The sequence below is a fragment of the Dermochelys coriacea genome, chromosome 18, assembly GCF_009764565.3.
Source record: "Dermochelys coriacea isolate rDerCor1 chromosome 18, rDerCor1.pri.v4, whole genome shotgun sequence".
NCBI lineage: Eukaryota > Metazoa > Chordata > Testudines > Dermochelyidae > Dermochelys > Dermochelys coriacea.
In genome coordinates this window covers 9814384-9828928 of record NC_050085.1, presented here as the reverse complement: position 1 = coordinate 9828928, position 14545 = coordinate 9814384, and the positions used below count along the sequence as shown (strand labels likewise).

At 43.7% G+C, this 14545-nt stretch overlaps 1 protein-coding gene and 1 long non-coding RNA gene across 10 annotated transcripts in view; one reads left to right on the top strand and one right to left on the bottom strand.

Annotated features, from left to right (window-relative positions):
• Positions 1-14545, top strand: part of KAZN (kazrin, periplakin interacting protein) — a 728345-nt gene that overhangs the window by 306805 nt on the left and 406995 nt on the right. For 2 of the 6 annotated variants that reach the window (XM_038376718.2, XM_043500174.1), the window contains exon 3: positions 10535-10724. In XM_038376718.2, coding sequence (XP_038232646.1) covers positions 10535-10724 — 190 coding nt within the window. The other 4 variants (XM_043500175.1, XM_038376720.2, XM_043500177.1 and 1 more) reach the window with 4 other exon arrangements.
• LOC119845023 lies at positions 662-9926 on the bottom strand. 4 transcript variants are annotated; one of them, XR_006276419.1, is made up of 3 exons: positions 4552-8530; positions 2422-2580; positions 662-1592 (listed from the first exon to the last, which is right to left on the bottom strand). It is a non-coding gene; the product is annotated as an uncharacterized LOC119845023 (long non-coding RNA). The 4 variants fall into 4 exon arrangements; XR_005289485.2 differs by lacking the exon at positions 2422-2580 and adding an exon at positions 9112-9926 and having other exon boundaries at positions 664-1592; positions 4552-8406; XR_006276420.1 differs by lacking the exon at positions 2422-2580 and having other exon boundaries at positions 664-1592; positions 4552-7850; positions 8202-8530.

The window sequence follows — 14545 nt, the reverse complement described above, 5'->3', positions numbered from 1 at the left end:
TGTTTGGATCTAGGCTAGTGCTTTGGTCTATTACATATGGTCCATATTCCTTAGCTGTGATGTAGTTCATTTGATTCCGCAGTTTCAAGGCACGTTACAAACATTACACAATTTATTTGCACAATCCTCAGAGAAACTGAGACACGGAGAAGGCACATAAGTTATGACAGTGAATCAGTGAGCCAGCTGACAGTATGACCCGGGATTTCTGACCTCCCAGTCTTCTGCTCCAACCACTTGACCGCATTCCAGCATCTCATTAATTTGTGCAATATATACTTCCTTAAAACAAGAGCAAAACACTAAAATGTGATTTATGCTATAGCAGTAATGCATCCAGCAAGGTCACCCTTTGTATTAGAGCGTTGGTCTGTTCTCAGATTGGGAAGAAAAGATTCACTGTCCTTTGAATCACTGCTCAATATTCTAAGAGTGAGAAGAGGGTCAGATGCAGTTATGAATATACAAAATAAAAAATGTGCCCTTTAGAGGGGAAAAAATTCTGTAAGTATAGAACCAGTCACTTAGTTCACAGTCTGAAGAACTGGGAACAGATGTCTGCAGTATACATGCTGCAACAGTCCCATTCATTTTATAGAATAAATAGAGGAAGGCTAAGCTTTTTCTAGTGGCCAGTTTGTAAGTTTGCTCATCTGTTTGATTAGATTTGGGGGAGGGATTAGATTTGCTTTGCTATCAAATTGCTCAGTGGATGGCTCAACTAAAATTTGGAAAATTTGGAATAGGCCAAGACATTGCTATTCACAGCACAGAATTCAAGTTCACAATGAAAAAGGGGACACAGAAGACCCCACCGGAAATTTATCTATACTGGATGGTCCCTTTTTCCAATCAGAAAGGGTCAATTTTGTTGGCAGATGTAAAAGAAACTAGAGATATTTCAAGCCCCATCAGCTGGGAATCATTATTGTAAACAGTGTTGCAATAAGAAGATGGGGAAAGAATTTTAATACACTGACAGGCGCCATTTTTTGGTGGAAGCGACACACAAGCCGATAAAAAGTAATTCACAGAATTTACATAAGGCTTCTTGATCTCTAAAGTCATCAGACACGGAGACAACACACGGCTATTCATTTTATTAAATTGTGGCTGATTATTTAATTGAAACAGAAAGGATTTAATTGAGTCAACTCAAAAGGCCATATTAGATTAGGGTCACTCTTAACACAAAAGGCATTTCCCTTTTGGCTAAACAGGTTCCTTCACATACCATACATAATAAACTACAGGTTGGTAAACTGAATAGCAAATTAGTGGTTGGCTAGAACTCTTAATGGTATCTCGTTCCTACTCCCCACCTTCTTTCATTTCTGACTTCCCTCACATTCCCTGTCCTGAAAAAACTCAGAAATCTAAAGCAATACCAAACAATATACACTGTATTTTAATATTTCCAAATATTACTTGGATTCCCTCCATGCACCCACACATCTTCTATAACAATTTGGAGAATGTAGTCTTCTCTGAAGGTCAACTTTTCCTGAAACTTCTTGCTCAATATTCAACTTTTCAGGTATTTAAGAATACTGGTGTTAAGTTTGGGTCTGATTCTACAAGATGCTGAACACCTAGAATAAGAGAGAAGATGACAGTGGAGGTAAGGCACTGAACTTGGAGGACCTGGTGTCACTCCAGACTTTGTGTGTGACCTTGGGCAAGTCCTGTAATCACTCTGTGCTTCAGTTTCCACATCTGTAAAATGGAGCAATAATTAGAGTTTCTGATTTTCGGTTTTAGCCAGTAAAACACCCGCAGTACCACACCAAAAAGAGCGAGAGAAAGAAATTGATGTTTATCCAATAAACACTGGGAAAACATCAGAACTGGTTACTTAGATGTAATGGTTTGTGTACATGGAAAAGGAGCAGTAATGAGGACTATTGGAGAGTGATGTCTAAAGCACACTAACATGTCACCTGTGAATTGGTCTGTGCAGACCCAACTGGGTACACACAAAAAGTTCTCTAGCATACTTTAATGTAGTGCTGTTTGAAACTACACTTTGTTAAAGTGCACTAGGGAACATTACAAAGAGATTACTCATTACATTGTATACTACTACTGTAATGAGTAATGTATATAATCTACGTTACTCATTACAGATATACAAACAGAGAGACCTGCAAAAAACCCTGATTTTTGGACATCTACATAAAACTCAAAAGTTGCTAAAAATAAACCCAGAAAAATGAAATTAATAAACTCTGAAAAACAGAACCCCACTAACTATTCTTTCTCCCACTTCTTATCTGCTGTGTCTTTTCAGATTGTAAGCTCTTCAGGAGAGATATTGTTTCTTATTCTATTTGTAAAGCATGGTTACATGTTGGGTCCTCTAAGCACTGAAATAAATAATAATAACTCTTGTTGAAGTCCATGGGCATTGAAGACACTCACATTTTCCCAGGTCCAGACCCATAGCAAGCAGTGTTAGAAAGGGGTGGGTGGAATGCTTCTTTTGAACAATGAGTCCCCTCTTTTCAACTCACATTAGTGGCATGTTCTCCCTTCCAAAGAGTCTGTGCATAGACAGAAAAGGGCAATAGACCTCAGGCTCTGTAAAAGTCAAATGTGTTGTTGCCCCCATGAATCTTCAAAGCTTTATTTGATGTTTTCTTTTGATTTAGCTAGTTGTCTTTTCTATTGTCAATCTCCTTTTATATACCACATATGGGGAGAGTACATGGAGTATTTGGCATTACCAGGCACAATGGAGCTGATCCTGTGTATGTCAAGCTGTTTGATTGAAACTCAGAATTTAAAAAAGACCAACAACAACAAACCCCCAGAATATTCCAATAATCTAGGGGAAAACATGGATTTGATTCTCCTTGTCTTTTGATTGTTATAAAAGCTTTTATGTGACAGCTGGGGAAATCCTAGATGCAGTAAACAATGTATAAGGAGGCTTTCAAAAGCACGTAAGAGATTTAGGAGCAGAAGTTCTGTTTATTTTTCAATAGCATTTGTGCTCCTAAATCCCTTAGGCATTTTGGAAAAGTTCACCCTTAAACCGTAAATCATCCCAAAAATGTTTTTTTTTAAAATGTGGACACCATTTAACTAAAAATAGTCTTTATCTGGTTGATTCAAAGATAAACTGCATTTCCGTCGTGCAGCTGCATCATCTGATTGCAGTATCAACCAGTGTCACCTGCTGTCTATGCTTGAATTCTTAGTTTGGGTTCATTTATGGAACAGGCACTTGTACCGAGATTTTCCACTGTGATCCTCCTTTTGCTTGTGCCCACTTAACAACATAGCATTTAACGCTGTTGTCAGAATATAATATGCTAGATGTCAGGTGAAATTCACCCCTATGCAGAGCAAAGCCTCTGCCCCACTAAAGTCTAATTTAATCCCTGTTTTGAGGATTGAAGTGATGCTTGGCCCTCTGCACAGGAATGAATCTCACACATAATAATCTCTGAGGTATTCTATAGTTACCACACATCGTGGTCATGTTCTCAATTTTGCTGTTGCAGCAATGATCAGGCCCTGTACTGCTGAGGAATTTCAACATGTAATTTGTATCTCACATCACGAGTAGAATGGGTATAAAATTCACAGGAGCGTGTTTCTATGCTCTCTCATGTAGTCTGGGTTGTGTTTGGCTCAGACTAATCAAGGGGACTCAAGCTGCATCATTTTCTGTTATATTCTCTTAAAAAAAACATTTGCCCTGTGAAATGGCTTCATACGAATTCATTATTCCCTCCCCTGTTTAATTCCTCTTTACGTCTTCTACAAAGTAATTTTAAAACTTTGCGTCAAGTGACGAATCCCAAGCGCTCACAAACGTTGACTCTCTGTTTTTTTGGGCAGATCCCCGGCTGCTCCAGTGCTCCCAATCCTGGCCTGCCATTCCAATACAGTTCCTAAGGAAAACTTGCCAGTCAACCCAAACTAAGTAGTGGCTTTGTGATGTAGAAACAGACTCAGCAGGGATGAGACTGAGACCAAGGATCATACATATGAATGTTGACAGAAGCAGGCATAACTCTGGTGAAGTCAGTGCAGTTGCACCTGCTTACATCAGCAATGAATTTGACCTAGGTCTACAGAAATGAAAGGCCTCATCTATCTCAAATACTTAGTCTAGTTCACTGCAAAATGTCTAAATAGGGCCCCACTCCTGCAGTCAGACCTGTGTGGAGCTCTGTTGAAGTGAACAGAGTTCCATGGAGGCATGATTTCAGGATTGGGCCATTATCTCAGGGAGGTTGATCTGGCTTTTGGCGAAGAGAGAGAGAGAGTGTGTGTGTGTGTGTGAGAGAAAGAGAAAGAGAAAGAGAGAGAGAAAATTGAGATCACGGCGGAGGGGTTAACTTCCATCTGAACCAAGAGGATCCTAGCATTTCTTCAGAACAGAGCATTCAGCCATTGCACCACTCAGCCTGTTCAGAGAGCAGCATTGTCTGTTTTTAAATGAACACCTCATGTCCCTTTATGATCCCTTGGCCCTTTCATGGTGCCTGAAGCCCTTGAAACACCCAATTAATAGGAATTAATGGAAAGGCAGCTTACTTTGCATGAGTGTTTCTTATGCTGCTGCACCCCATTGGGACCATCTGTGATCTGGAGCTCAGCAAGAAGATGGATTTATTCTGTTTTAATTGTATACGGCCAGCAAACTCCAACCACTGTCACACTGACAATCACTTTGCCCATGTCGCCGTCTCATGCTTATGCCTGTGGGCACAGAGTGAGCTGCTCATTTTCTCTTCGACTCTTGCCATGCCAGCTGACATCTCAGAATTTCTGCTCTACTGTACACTCTCTTCAGGCAAAAGCTCAGTGTGCGGAGAAATCAAATCCTGCTTGGAGAGATCAAAATCAATTTTAAATAGACCCAGCTGCTCCCTATTACTGGACAGGGGGAAGGAGAAAATCTCTTTGGATATCTTTAGGGGACTCTCAAAGGGGTTTAAAAGGAATAAGGAAGCTTTCTAAAGCTGGATTATTATGGTAACGTTCAAGATTTTAAAACAATTTTTAAAAAATAGGCAATATAGTGTAGAAATTTTTTCATATCCCCAATTTAAAAAGGTTTCAATGCTACCAATATAATACCTTGACTAGTCTATTATTGAGGTTACATTGACTAAAAGTGTAATCTGGGCTTTGCCTTCGATGTTGGATGCTTTCCTGGAAGGCTCACATCGGGTTTAAATTTAAAAGAAAAAACAGTAGGCTAAAAAAAATGGGCCTGGGGTTTAAAGAAGTTGAGTTTAATTTAAGCCCTGATAGTACACAAGCTTATATTTTATTCCAGAATAGAATGTAAATTGTTGCCCGGATCATGGTTTTACATATATGCTATTGCAACTGCACATTCAATCATCTAGTTACATATGTAATTTTCTAGTTTGCATACACAGTTGCATTAAAATGTGCATACATGTCAGACATGCACACAAGCATTGACATTGTTCAGAAAACAAAGCTTACATAACAAGTGTCCTTGCCTCTGTCATTAATAACAACCTAAACGATGAAGACAGAATTTCAAAATTCAAATTCATTCTTCATTTATGCCATTTATCCACCCTGAAAAAATGCAAGTAATGAAAATAGACACCTTCACTTCCACGTCTGTTTCTAGTCACTTTGAGGTTTTCATGCACTAGTTCAAGTGTTGCAATGTTTGGGCTGCAGACACTGCTGGGAATTGTCAGTCAAAAATCATTTTTCCTTTAAAAATAACCATTAAATACTTTCTATTAATTAGATCCTTTCATCTTATGTAAAAAAAAAACCCACTAATCACAAAATGTAGATTTCATCTGCTTGACTGTAGCTTTAAAATGAGCCAAGTTCTTTTGATATTATTAAAAGGAGTTGAAACAGCTGAGATATTTAGTGTTTAGACCAATCTATTGAGCCTGTAGTTAGTTTAATAAGATTATTATTGAGGTAGCTTTTGTTTCAAGGTAATATACCCATGCCACAAAGTTCTCCAGCTGATGGTTTTACAGTGTATGCCTGGTTTTAATCTAGCTAGTGTGGGTAACAATACTAGCAAAGACATGGCTGCATAGGCTACACCACAGACTAGCAACCAGAATATGTACCCAGAGTCTCTGGCAGGCTTGTACCGAGGTTGATAGCCTATACCACCTGTCTTCACTACTACTGGGACTTGTGGCTAGCTAGATTAAAGATAGCAATGGTAAACCTACCTGTGCTATAAAAAAACCCAAACACCTTCATTTTGTGGTGTAAACAAAGTCTTAAGGATTTCTCTACACAGGGTCATCCAGGAAAATAAATCCAAATTAACCGAAGGTGTGGATTTGAAATGGATTAGTTAAACCACATCAAACTCCTGTGTGAACACCCTCCTTCAGAATTAAGCAGCCTTCTTGAAGCAAGGCCACATTAATTCTGAAGGAGGGTGTTCACACAGGGTTTAATGCAGTTTAACTAATCCACTTCAAATTCACACCTTTTGTTAATTCAGATTTATTTTCCTGGATGTCCCCTTGTAGCCAAGCCCTTAGAGAGGACTTCAGACCAATATTCTCTCCACACAGCGTATATGTGGGAGACCCATTGATATCACTGAGAGATCCACCTTTGCAGAGAGACCAGAATATCAGCTGTTTCAGAGTAGCAGCCGTGTCAGAATTTGTCAGAATATCAGCATATAGCTCCAATATGCAGAGAACAGAATTTTACCCTGTGTATTGGAGAATTCATACTGGTTACTCTGAAAACTGAAGGGGATTAATTTTCAGTACCCCATAGGATGGCCAATCCCTTATCCCTAGGTGGGACACAGTCCAAGTTCCTCAAGTGACAACCTCATTAAGAGTTTCCACAGGCTGCAGTTTCACCCCATAAATGCTGTGGCCATCTTAATCTGAGATTAAATCAGAAGAAGGTTTGGCACTATTTGTGTCTATTGAAATACTGTTTCCAAATTTTCCATAATTTAGCACTTGTTTACACCTTAAGGTAATGTGCTCTACAGGGGTGTGATTTCTAAAGCGCACTCGTGTTGCATATTAATTGGTCTGCGTAGATCCTGCTGGTGCGTACTAAAGGTTACTTAGTGTGCTTTAATGTACTACTGTGTCTTCATGGACCAACTAATGCACAATGCACTAATGCACATGAGTGCGATTTAGAAATCGCTCCCCCACAGAATACATTCCCCTGCTGTGTAGACAAACCCTAAGTGACATGTTGCCCTTAAGTACTTACAGGTTCAATCCTGGGAATGGTAGAGCACAGTCTATTCACTGTCTATTCTTAGTTCAGTGTGCTCCAAGCGACCCTGTGGAAGTTGGTGGAGGTTATGACAGTGCAGAATGGACATAAGTATAGTCAGGATGAGAACTGACATTCTAAGGGAGCATTGCACAATCGGAAAGCAATCTACAGCAGACTGACAGCATGTGAACACAGATTCATTTTATTGTTATTCTTGAAAGTTGCCTGGAGGCTCATTGCATGCCAACCCCCTCCAGATTCACAGCTTTACAGTACCTTGTTCCACGGGTCCCAGTAGGATCATTGTCTTGCTGGAGAACAACGCACTTTTGCTTTACCTCATTTCACTTCCTGTGAGCGAGCAGCAGAAACTGTCAGCCCATTGGTTTGTTAAACCATTTCCTCCCTCAGATGCTGAATGGTGATTTTACACCAGAACTGCTTCTGGGGCCAATGAGGACATTCTCTGTGCTTATCGAAGTGACCACTCTTGTAATGCCATGGTACAAGTCTGGACAGAGAAGAGCACAGCTGGCACAAGCCAGCCTGCAATTGGAAACTGACATGATTTCCGGTCAGCTCAACCCCACTGTCACATGGTGTTTACACTGTCAAAGGAAAAACAAACCTGAGATCAATTCTGTTTTTTCTAAATCAGAAAATAATATGTCTCCATCTTTGCAGCCTGCTGGGACAGGACCCACCTTTCTGTCCCTCTCCTGCGTATGCAGCTGAAAGTGCTTAGATTTTGGAAACTTCCTTGAATTTGCAAGTCCTGAGAGCATTCTCAAGGCCTGGCTGGAGAGCCAAAAGCACAGGGCAGACCTGAAAGCATACTGCAGCAACAGGGAGCATGGCAGTAACTGCTCAATTTTCCCGTTTCCCCAAAATGTTTATTTTAATCTTTTGCATAATATTTTCCCTTGTTCAAACAATAGGGTAAGAGCCATTTTTTGTACCTCAAGAGAAGTGCTACTTAGAGACTGGCCCAGCTCAGTTCCCAGGGAGCTATGGCTTACTTTGGGACCAGTCCTCCCTTTCATGCCTTAAAGAGTGCATGGAGATAAAATTGTGTCTCCTGAACTGCTGTTCTCCACTGCATCATTCCCTCTTGAAAACAGGGAGCGATGGTCTGGCTCTTCAGAGCTTCCAGGTGGCAGAAACCTGCTTACAGAGAATCATAGAACCATAGAGTTAGAAGGGACTGCAAGGGTCATCTAGTCTAACCCCTAACACATGAGTTGTTTGGTCATGAATTCAGGCCTACAGCTTTGCTGCCTGGTGCAATCAAGGTCCCACAGTCCTCATGCAAGCAGATTACCTGCAGTGTGTTGAAAAGACACTGCAAAATGGTATTGCTCCTTCTAGAAGCAATAACTTATGATGCCAAGTAATTCTCCATTGCTTCAATGGGTACATGCCCCATTGAGCTTGGCAGCACCCACTGAGCTTGCAGCACCTGCTGGGTGGAGGTGGCTTATGCAATAATACCAGGGAAGCCGTTGCCTTTCCCTCCCCACCCCCATCCTCTTCCAGAGATTTTTGGTCCATTTTACTCTTCTTTGAGCACTGACATGCAGCAGACTTCTGCGCAAAGGCCAGTGTAGGGAAGGGACAAAGAAGAAGAATTTGCACTCTCATTGCATCTTTCCTCAAAAGATTTAGACAATGAATTCAACCTGGCAGATTTAACCAGCCTCGCCAAGTTCTGTTTGTCTCTAGAGAGAACTGATGGGCTCAGGGGCATGTACTGAGTTGAGTGGTAGACCAGGGAACAACAAAACAACCACCACGCAGGAGTCCTGACTTCCCACCACCCCGAGAACATGCTCCAATGATAAAAGTGGCAGCGAGAGGAACTATTCTTACCCCAAGGGAACAGTAGCTAGAAATAGCGGGTATTCCATGAATTCTGCCGCCTGCTCTATTTGCAAATGGTCACCAAGTGGCCGGTGAGTTTCTTGGATTTTATGCATTCACAGTGATTTGCTGCAGGATTTCTTTGGGAGAGCCGGTGCAGTACGAGACACTGCTCGTCCAGGCTGCTGCGCTCGGGCTCCGGGCTCCGTTCTTGGCCCGCGGCTGGAACTCGAGAAGCGGGGTCGTGGCGTGAACGCTCCCGATTGCGAATGGCGCGTTTGCTGCTCCTTCCCCAGCGTTTGCTTTAAAGCCGGTGGCCCTTTCCGCTTACAGCCGCTCCGATCCTCGTGGCAAGCCAGCGCCAACAGGGGCGCAACCAGGGCTGGGGCCACTTCGGGGTGCAAAGGTGGTCGGGGGACGGGGCAGCGCTTTGCACGAGGCGTCCCCTTGTGCCATGAGAGGCGCTGCGGGGCGGGATTCATGCACCCCAGGAGCTCTCCCCTCGGGCACACAAAGGAGCCCGTCCCCCCCCCTTAGCATGGCGACCGCACACTCCAGCCCAGCGCTTCTCTCCCGGCCCCATCCCCCTCCGCGGCTGACGGAGCAGGGGGGTGTCACCCGGCTCCCACCGGCCGCGCTGCAACCCGATCCGAAGCCAGCCGGGCCTCCCTCCCCCGCGCCGCGCCAGGATGAAGGGGACGGACGCCTCTGCCTTCACCGTGCCTCCGCCCGGCCCCAGCGCCCCGGCTCCCCGCTTGGCCCCTTCGCGGGCGCGCAGCCGCCGCCGCGGCCGCCGCCTCCCCCGGCCCGGCTCCCTGCAAAACAAACTCCCCGGGGCGGCCCGCCCCTGCGCCCCTCCCCTCTCCCTGGAGCGCCTGGCTCCCCCTGCGCCGCCTCCCCGCCCCGTCCCGTCCCCGGCGGCCTCCCGCCCTCTGCCCCCAGCGGGCAGCGCTCGGCGCGGCGGGCGCCCGAGCGCGCAGGCAGCCGGAGCCCCGCGCGGGGCCGTGCGCTCGGTGGCCGCGGCTGGAGAGGCAGCGCGTCGCGCCGGGGCCGGGGAGGGAAAAGCCCGCGGTGCATCCCGGGCTGCCCCCCGCCGCTGGGGAAGGCGCCCTGCAAAGCCGGGGCTGCGGCGGAGCCGGCGCTGGCAGGGCTCCCCACCTCCCCTGCCGCAGATGGTAGGCTCCATTTAAAGGGTGCTTGCCCCGTTTTCTCCCCGCCAATGTCCTTTGCGAAGCGGCAAAGCTCCCCTGCGGCCGGAGCCGCGCCGCGCATCCCTGCGCTGGGGAGAGGGAGGCGGCAGCGAGGGGACCCAACAGGTGGCGGGGGGCGGGGGAGAGGGGGAGGAGAGAGAGGCAGCCACCCGCCCCCCCCCTTCCCCACCCGCCCCTGGCTGGTGCATCATGCGGCTCTCTCTCACCTCTCTCCTCCCCAGGCCAAAATCCTGAACATGATGGAAGACAATAAGCAGCTGGCGCTGCGGATCGATGGAGCTATCCAGTCTGCCGGCCAGGAGATGACGAACCTGCGAGCCGAGCTGACGGCCACCAACAGGAGACTGGCCGAGCTGGGCGGCAGCCCCGCGACCCCCTCGGTCATGGAGAACAACCAGCACAACGCGCAAGGTGAGGGGCCCGCGGGGCGGGGGTCCGGCCCCAGCTTGTGGCGCTCACCCCCTGGCGCCCCTGCTGCTTCGGGCACTCCCGGCTTGGGCAACTTTTAACCCTTTCTCCCTCTTGCTCTTCGGTGGCGGTTTGAGGCAAGGATGCTGGGGCGGGGGAAGTGCCCCACAGCCAGAGCTGTATGTGCCGGGGAGGGGGGCTGGAAGAGGGGAGGGTCTCCGCCAAGCAATCCCTGTAACCCCCTTCCCACCCACTGTGAACCGGTTCTGTGTGTAAACTTTTAATTGCAGGGTTGGGGTGTTCAGTCCCTGTGAGGTGTGAAGTGCAACGTTTTAAGACCCGTCTCCCTACATGATTTTTTTTTTTTTACTCCTGTTGCAGATTTTCCTCGGGGGGGGGGGTTAAAAACGCTCCAGATGTTGTAGCCAAAACAAGGTTTTGTTTTAAACGGCAGCGTGTTGACATGTTCACACTTTTCCTTTTATCTGATACTGAGATTTTTTTTATACCTGCCTTGTAGCTTTACTCCCCCCCCCCTTTGCACTGTATCCAGTCAGTAAAATAAATAAGACAATGGGATGCTGCACTGCATGGAGTTTAAATATCTGGGGCATTATGAAAACAAGTCCATCTGTGGGATTTTTTTGTTGTTTTGGTTAGTTTTTGGTGGACATCGTCCCAAATCTGGCTAAGGTGTGGATTAATCTCTCCTGATGACAGTGGGGTAGATGCGAGCTTATCTTGAACTGGTTCCTTGTGTAGCTGAGATGGTAGAAATAGGTTGCCAGTTTATGTTGACACTGTCAACCACGGCAGCTGTTGGTAATCCTTCAAGGATTAACATTTGGATGAGGTGGTCCTAAAAATGCATTGTTTGCCTGATTGGTGAAGTCAAATGGCAAATGCATCTGACATTCTCTGTTAATCAGCTTTTGACTTTAATATCATATGGTCTCCGCAAATTCAATTTATTACAATTTCAGCTGCAGAAATCCCAAACAAGAGTTAAAATAGGGCAATTGAATGGAATGGTTACTACAACAAATGGGTAGCTATTAGATCTCACATTTTCTCTTTTTTAAAATTAATAGGTGGTGATCATTTTTACGTTTTTTTTTCAGTGTTGGGTTCAGTTTAAATGTCTTTAGGTAAAAATTAAAATATTTGTTTTTTGGCAATTGTGAATTGTTTAACCTGCAAATTAGCATTGCTCAGGTTGAATTTCATTCTCAATTCACTCTCTGGTGCCTAGAGTTTGATGAAGGTCTAAGAATCAGATCAGTAATTTGGTAACAAAGCAGCCATGTTATAATTGTGATTAATGTGTTTCGATCCTGCTGTTTAATGCATAGTTTTCTAGCATGGAATTTGGCAAATGGCATAACCTGTCCGGGAGGAGGGAAGGAGGAAGGCATTACTAATATGTGCATTTCGATTACCTCACCTTAGCAAAAAGTATAGGAGTGTTGTATTTGCAGAATGCAAGGTATTGGGGATTTTATGAAATACAGGAGAGAGCTGTCTTCTAACAAGCAAATGGCAATGAAATGAGTTTTGCTAAGAATAAAGACCCAGGGTTTAAAAGTAGTAAAGAATCCATATGTTTTTCCAACAATTAACCCTTACACGCCCCCCTGACTAAAGTTAGGTGGACTTTACTAGCAAGTCTTATAGATTCAATAGCAAAGACTGAGCATATAAAACAGGTTGATGTATGTAATGTCGTGAATGACGTATGGTCTTAATTTTGCATGAGGGTTACCAAATGAATGCTAAATTGTTGATGCACAGCTCTTACGATTGTAGGGTTTGTCTTTTTTCTTGTCTGGCTGCATTATGCTATGTTATACTCATGAAAATAGTGAAGGGTCACAATTTCTCTAGAAACATTTAAATAAAAAATACTGAACTGGTAAATACTGAATTTCAAGATAATTCACACTCAGAACAGTGTTTATGTCTGATCAGAAATAGTTTGAACCCTTCCCTGCCTTGAGAGAGCTATAACTGAGTTGAATTTGTACCTGTGTGATAAAAATGTCAGCAGATATTATTTACTTATTACATATTTACTGCAAGGGTCTCTTGGTATGTGTATACATTATTTAACAACTGTATTTTGTGTATGTTATCTGTAGCTTTTAAAAAGTAGTCGCTCTTCTAAAATGCAGTGTAGCTGTTCTCATAAGACTGCTATTCCTTTACATCATTGGTGTTGCATTATTAAAGTATTAGCACAAATTGATTTAGAGAGAGTAATTTGTGGATTTGTTCCATCAAATTTGTCATATTTTTCTATTTACGCTGCACAGGGAATTGTAGCTATTACACAAACTTAATCCACCTGTGCAATCAGGAATTTGTCCAAGTAAATGGAGCGACCAATCTTACTAATGCTTAATTTTGCTCATGTGAGTAGTCCCTTCCAGTCACATAAGAAAAAAATACCACCTGTGGTTTTAAGCATTTTCAGGATTGGGCCCCTATTTTTCTAATGTGTTCGTATCCTCTCTGTGTGGGGACCTATCAGTTACTTTTACAATAAAAAAGTATTTTATTTGCCCTTTTAATCTCATTGAATCCTTGTGGACTTTAAAGGAACTGAGGCTAAAAATAAATTACCCCTGAAATGTAGTGGACTTTACTCACGAAAGTACTCTTTTGGAACATCTCTGTCAAAAGTCCCTGTGAAGAAGAACCTCCCTTCATCTTTCTTTTCGAGTTGAATGATCTATAATAGGAATATTGATGTACTGTAGAGGGCATCAGCTTAGATTCTCAGGTTAAAAATGTCTCCTTATGGTTAGCAAAGCCTGTCAAATCCCATTGTCTGTTGTTTTTATGAATCCTTTCTTACATTTTCCCCCTTGCCCCTGCAAAATGTTTTAGCCTTAAGTACTTGTTGGGTTTTTGTCCTCTTTTTGCAGCAACAAAGTTGATTTGTTTATGTAACACCCTGGTGTGTTTGTGTGAGTGTGTTTGTATTTTCTAAAGGGATGCTTTGAAAAGGCTGTTTGTTCATAGTAGTTTGTAATTTGATGAATGACTGAAAAGAGCTTATTCAGTTTGATGTGTTACTCTCAGCATAATTGAAAAAAATAGATTTGTTGTAACCTATTAAAAAAAAGCCATTTATCAAAGTGTTAATTTGTGCCCAGTGGAGAACCTTATTTCTGTTTAATAACTATAATTACATGCATTATTTAAAAATACAAATGTAAATGTCAGTGGGATGTTTCTGTTATCTAAGGAGTTGGGTTCCAATGATCAGAGGTGAGGAGCAACCATAACTCAGCACTGGTGAAAATCAACCATCAATATACAGTGGATCAGCTGTAAAGTTGCTGAAGGGAGTTGCGCTCAGGTATACTCAGTGCCTGCTTCTGCAGCATTCTGAGAGCTTCCCACACCACCCTTAGCTCTCACTGAAGGCCTGCTGCCACTGAGTGGGTCAGGGGGAGTGGAGAGCACAAGGCAATTCTCAGGATTGGGTCCAGGGTGTCTGTGTAGGAGTGATGACAGAGAGTGCTTTCCTGCTGAAGTGAGAGTCTGTGGCGGTGTAGCCGACACTTCTATTTTATTTTTTGCCTGAGTTAAAGAGGAGGCTATTATTTTAAATGTGACTACAACCACATACTGCTAGTATTATAACAGAAGCCAATCAGTTAAGTGTAAAATTACATTTGAAGTGAATTGCATTTTTCATTCTTATGGGAGAAAATGGGAAGAACACTTTGTCTCATCAAAACACCAGTTAGATTCCCTGTGTGTTTTGTATCTTCTTCCTAATTTGTCCTACTACTGTATGTCTTGTGGCAAATACC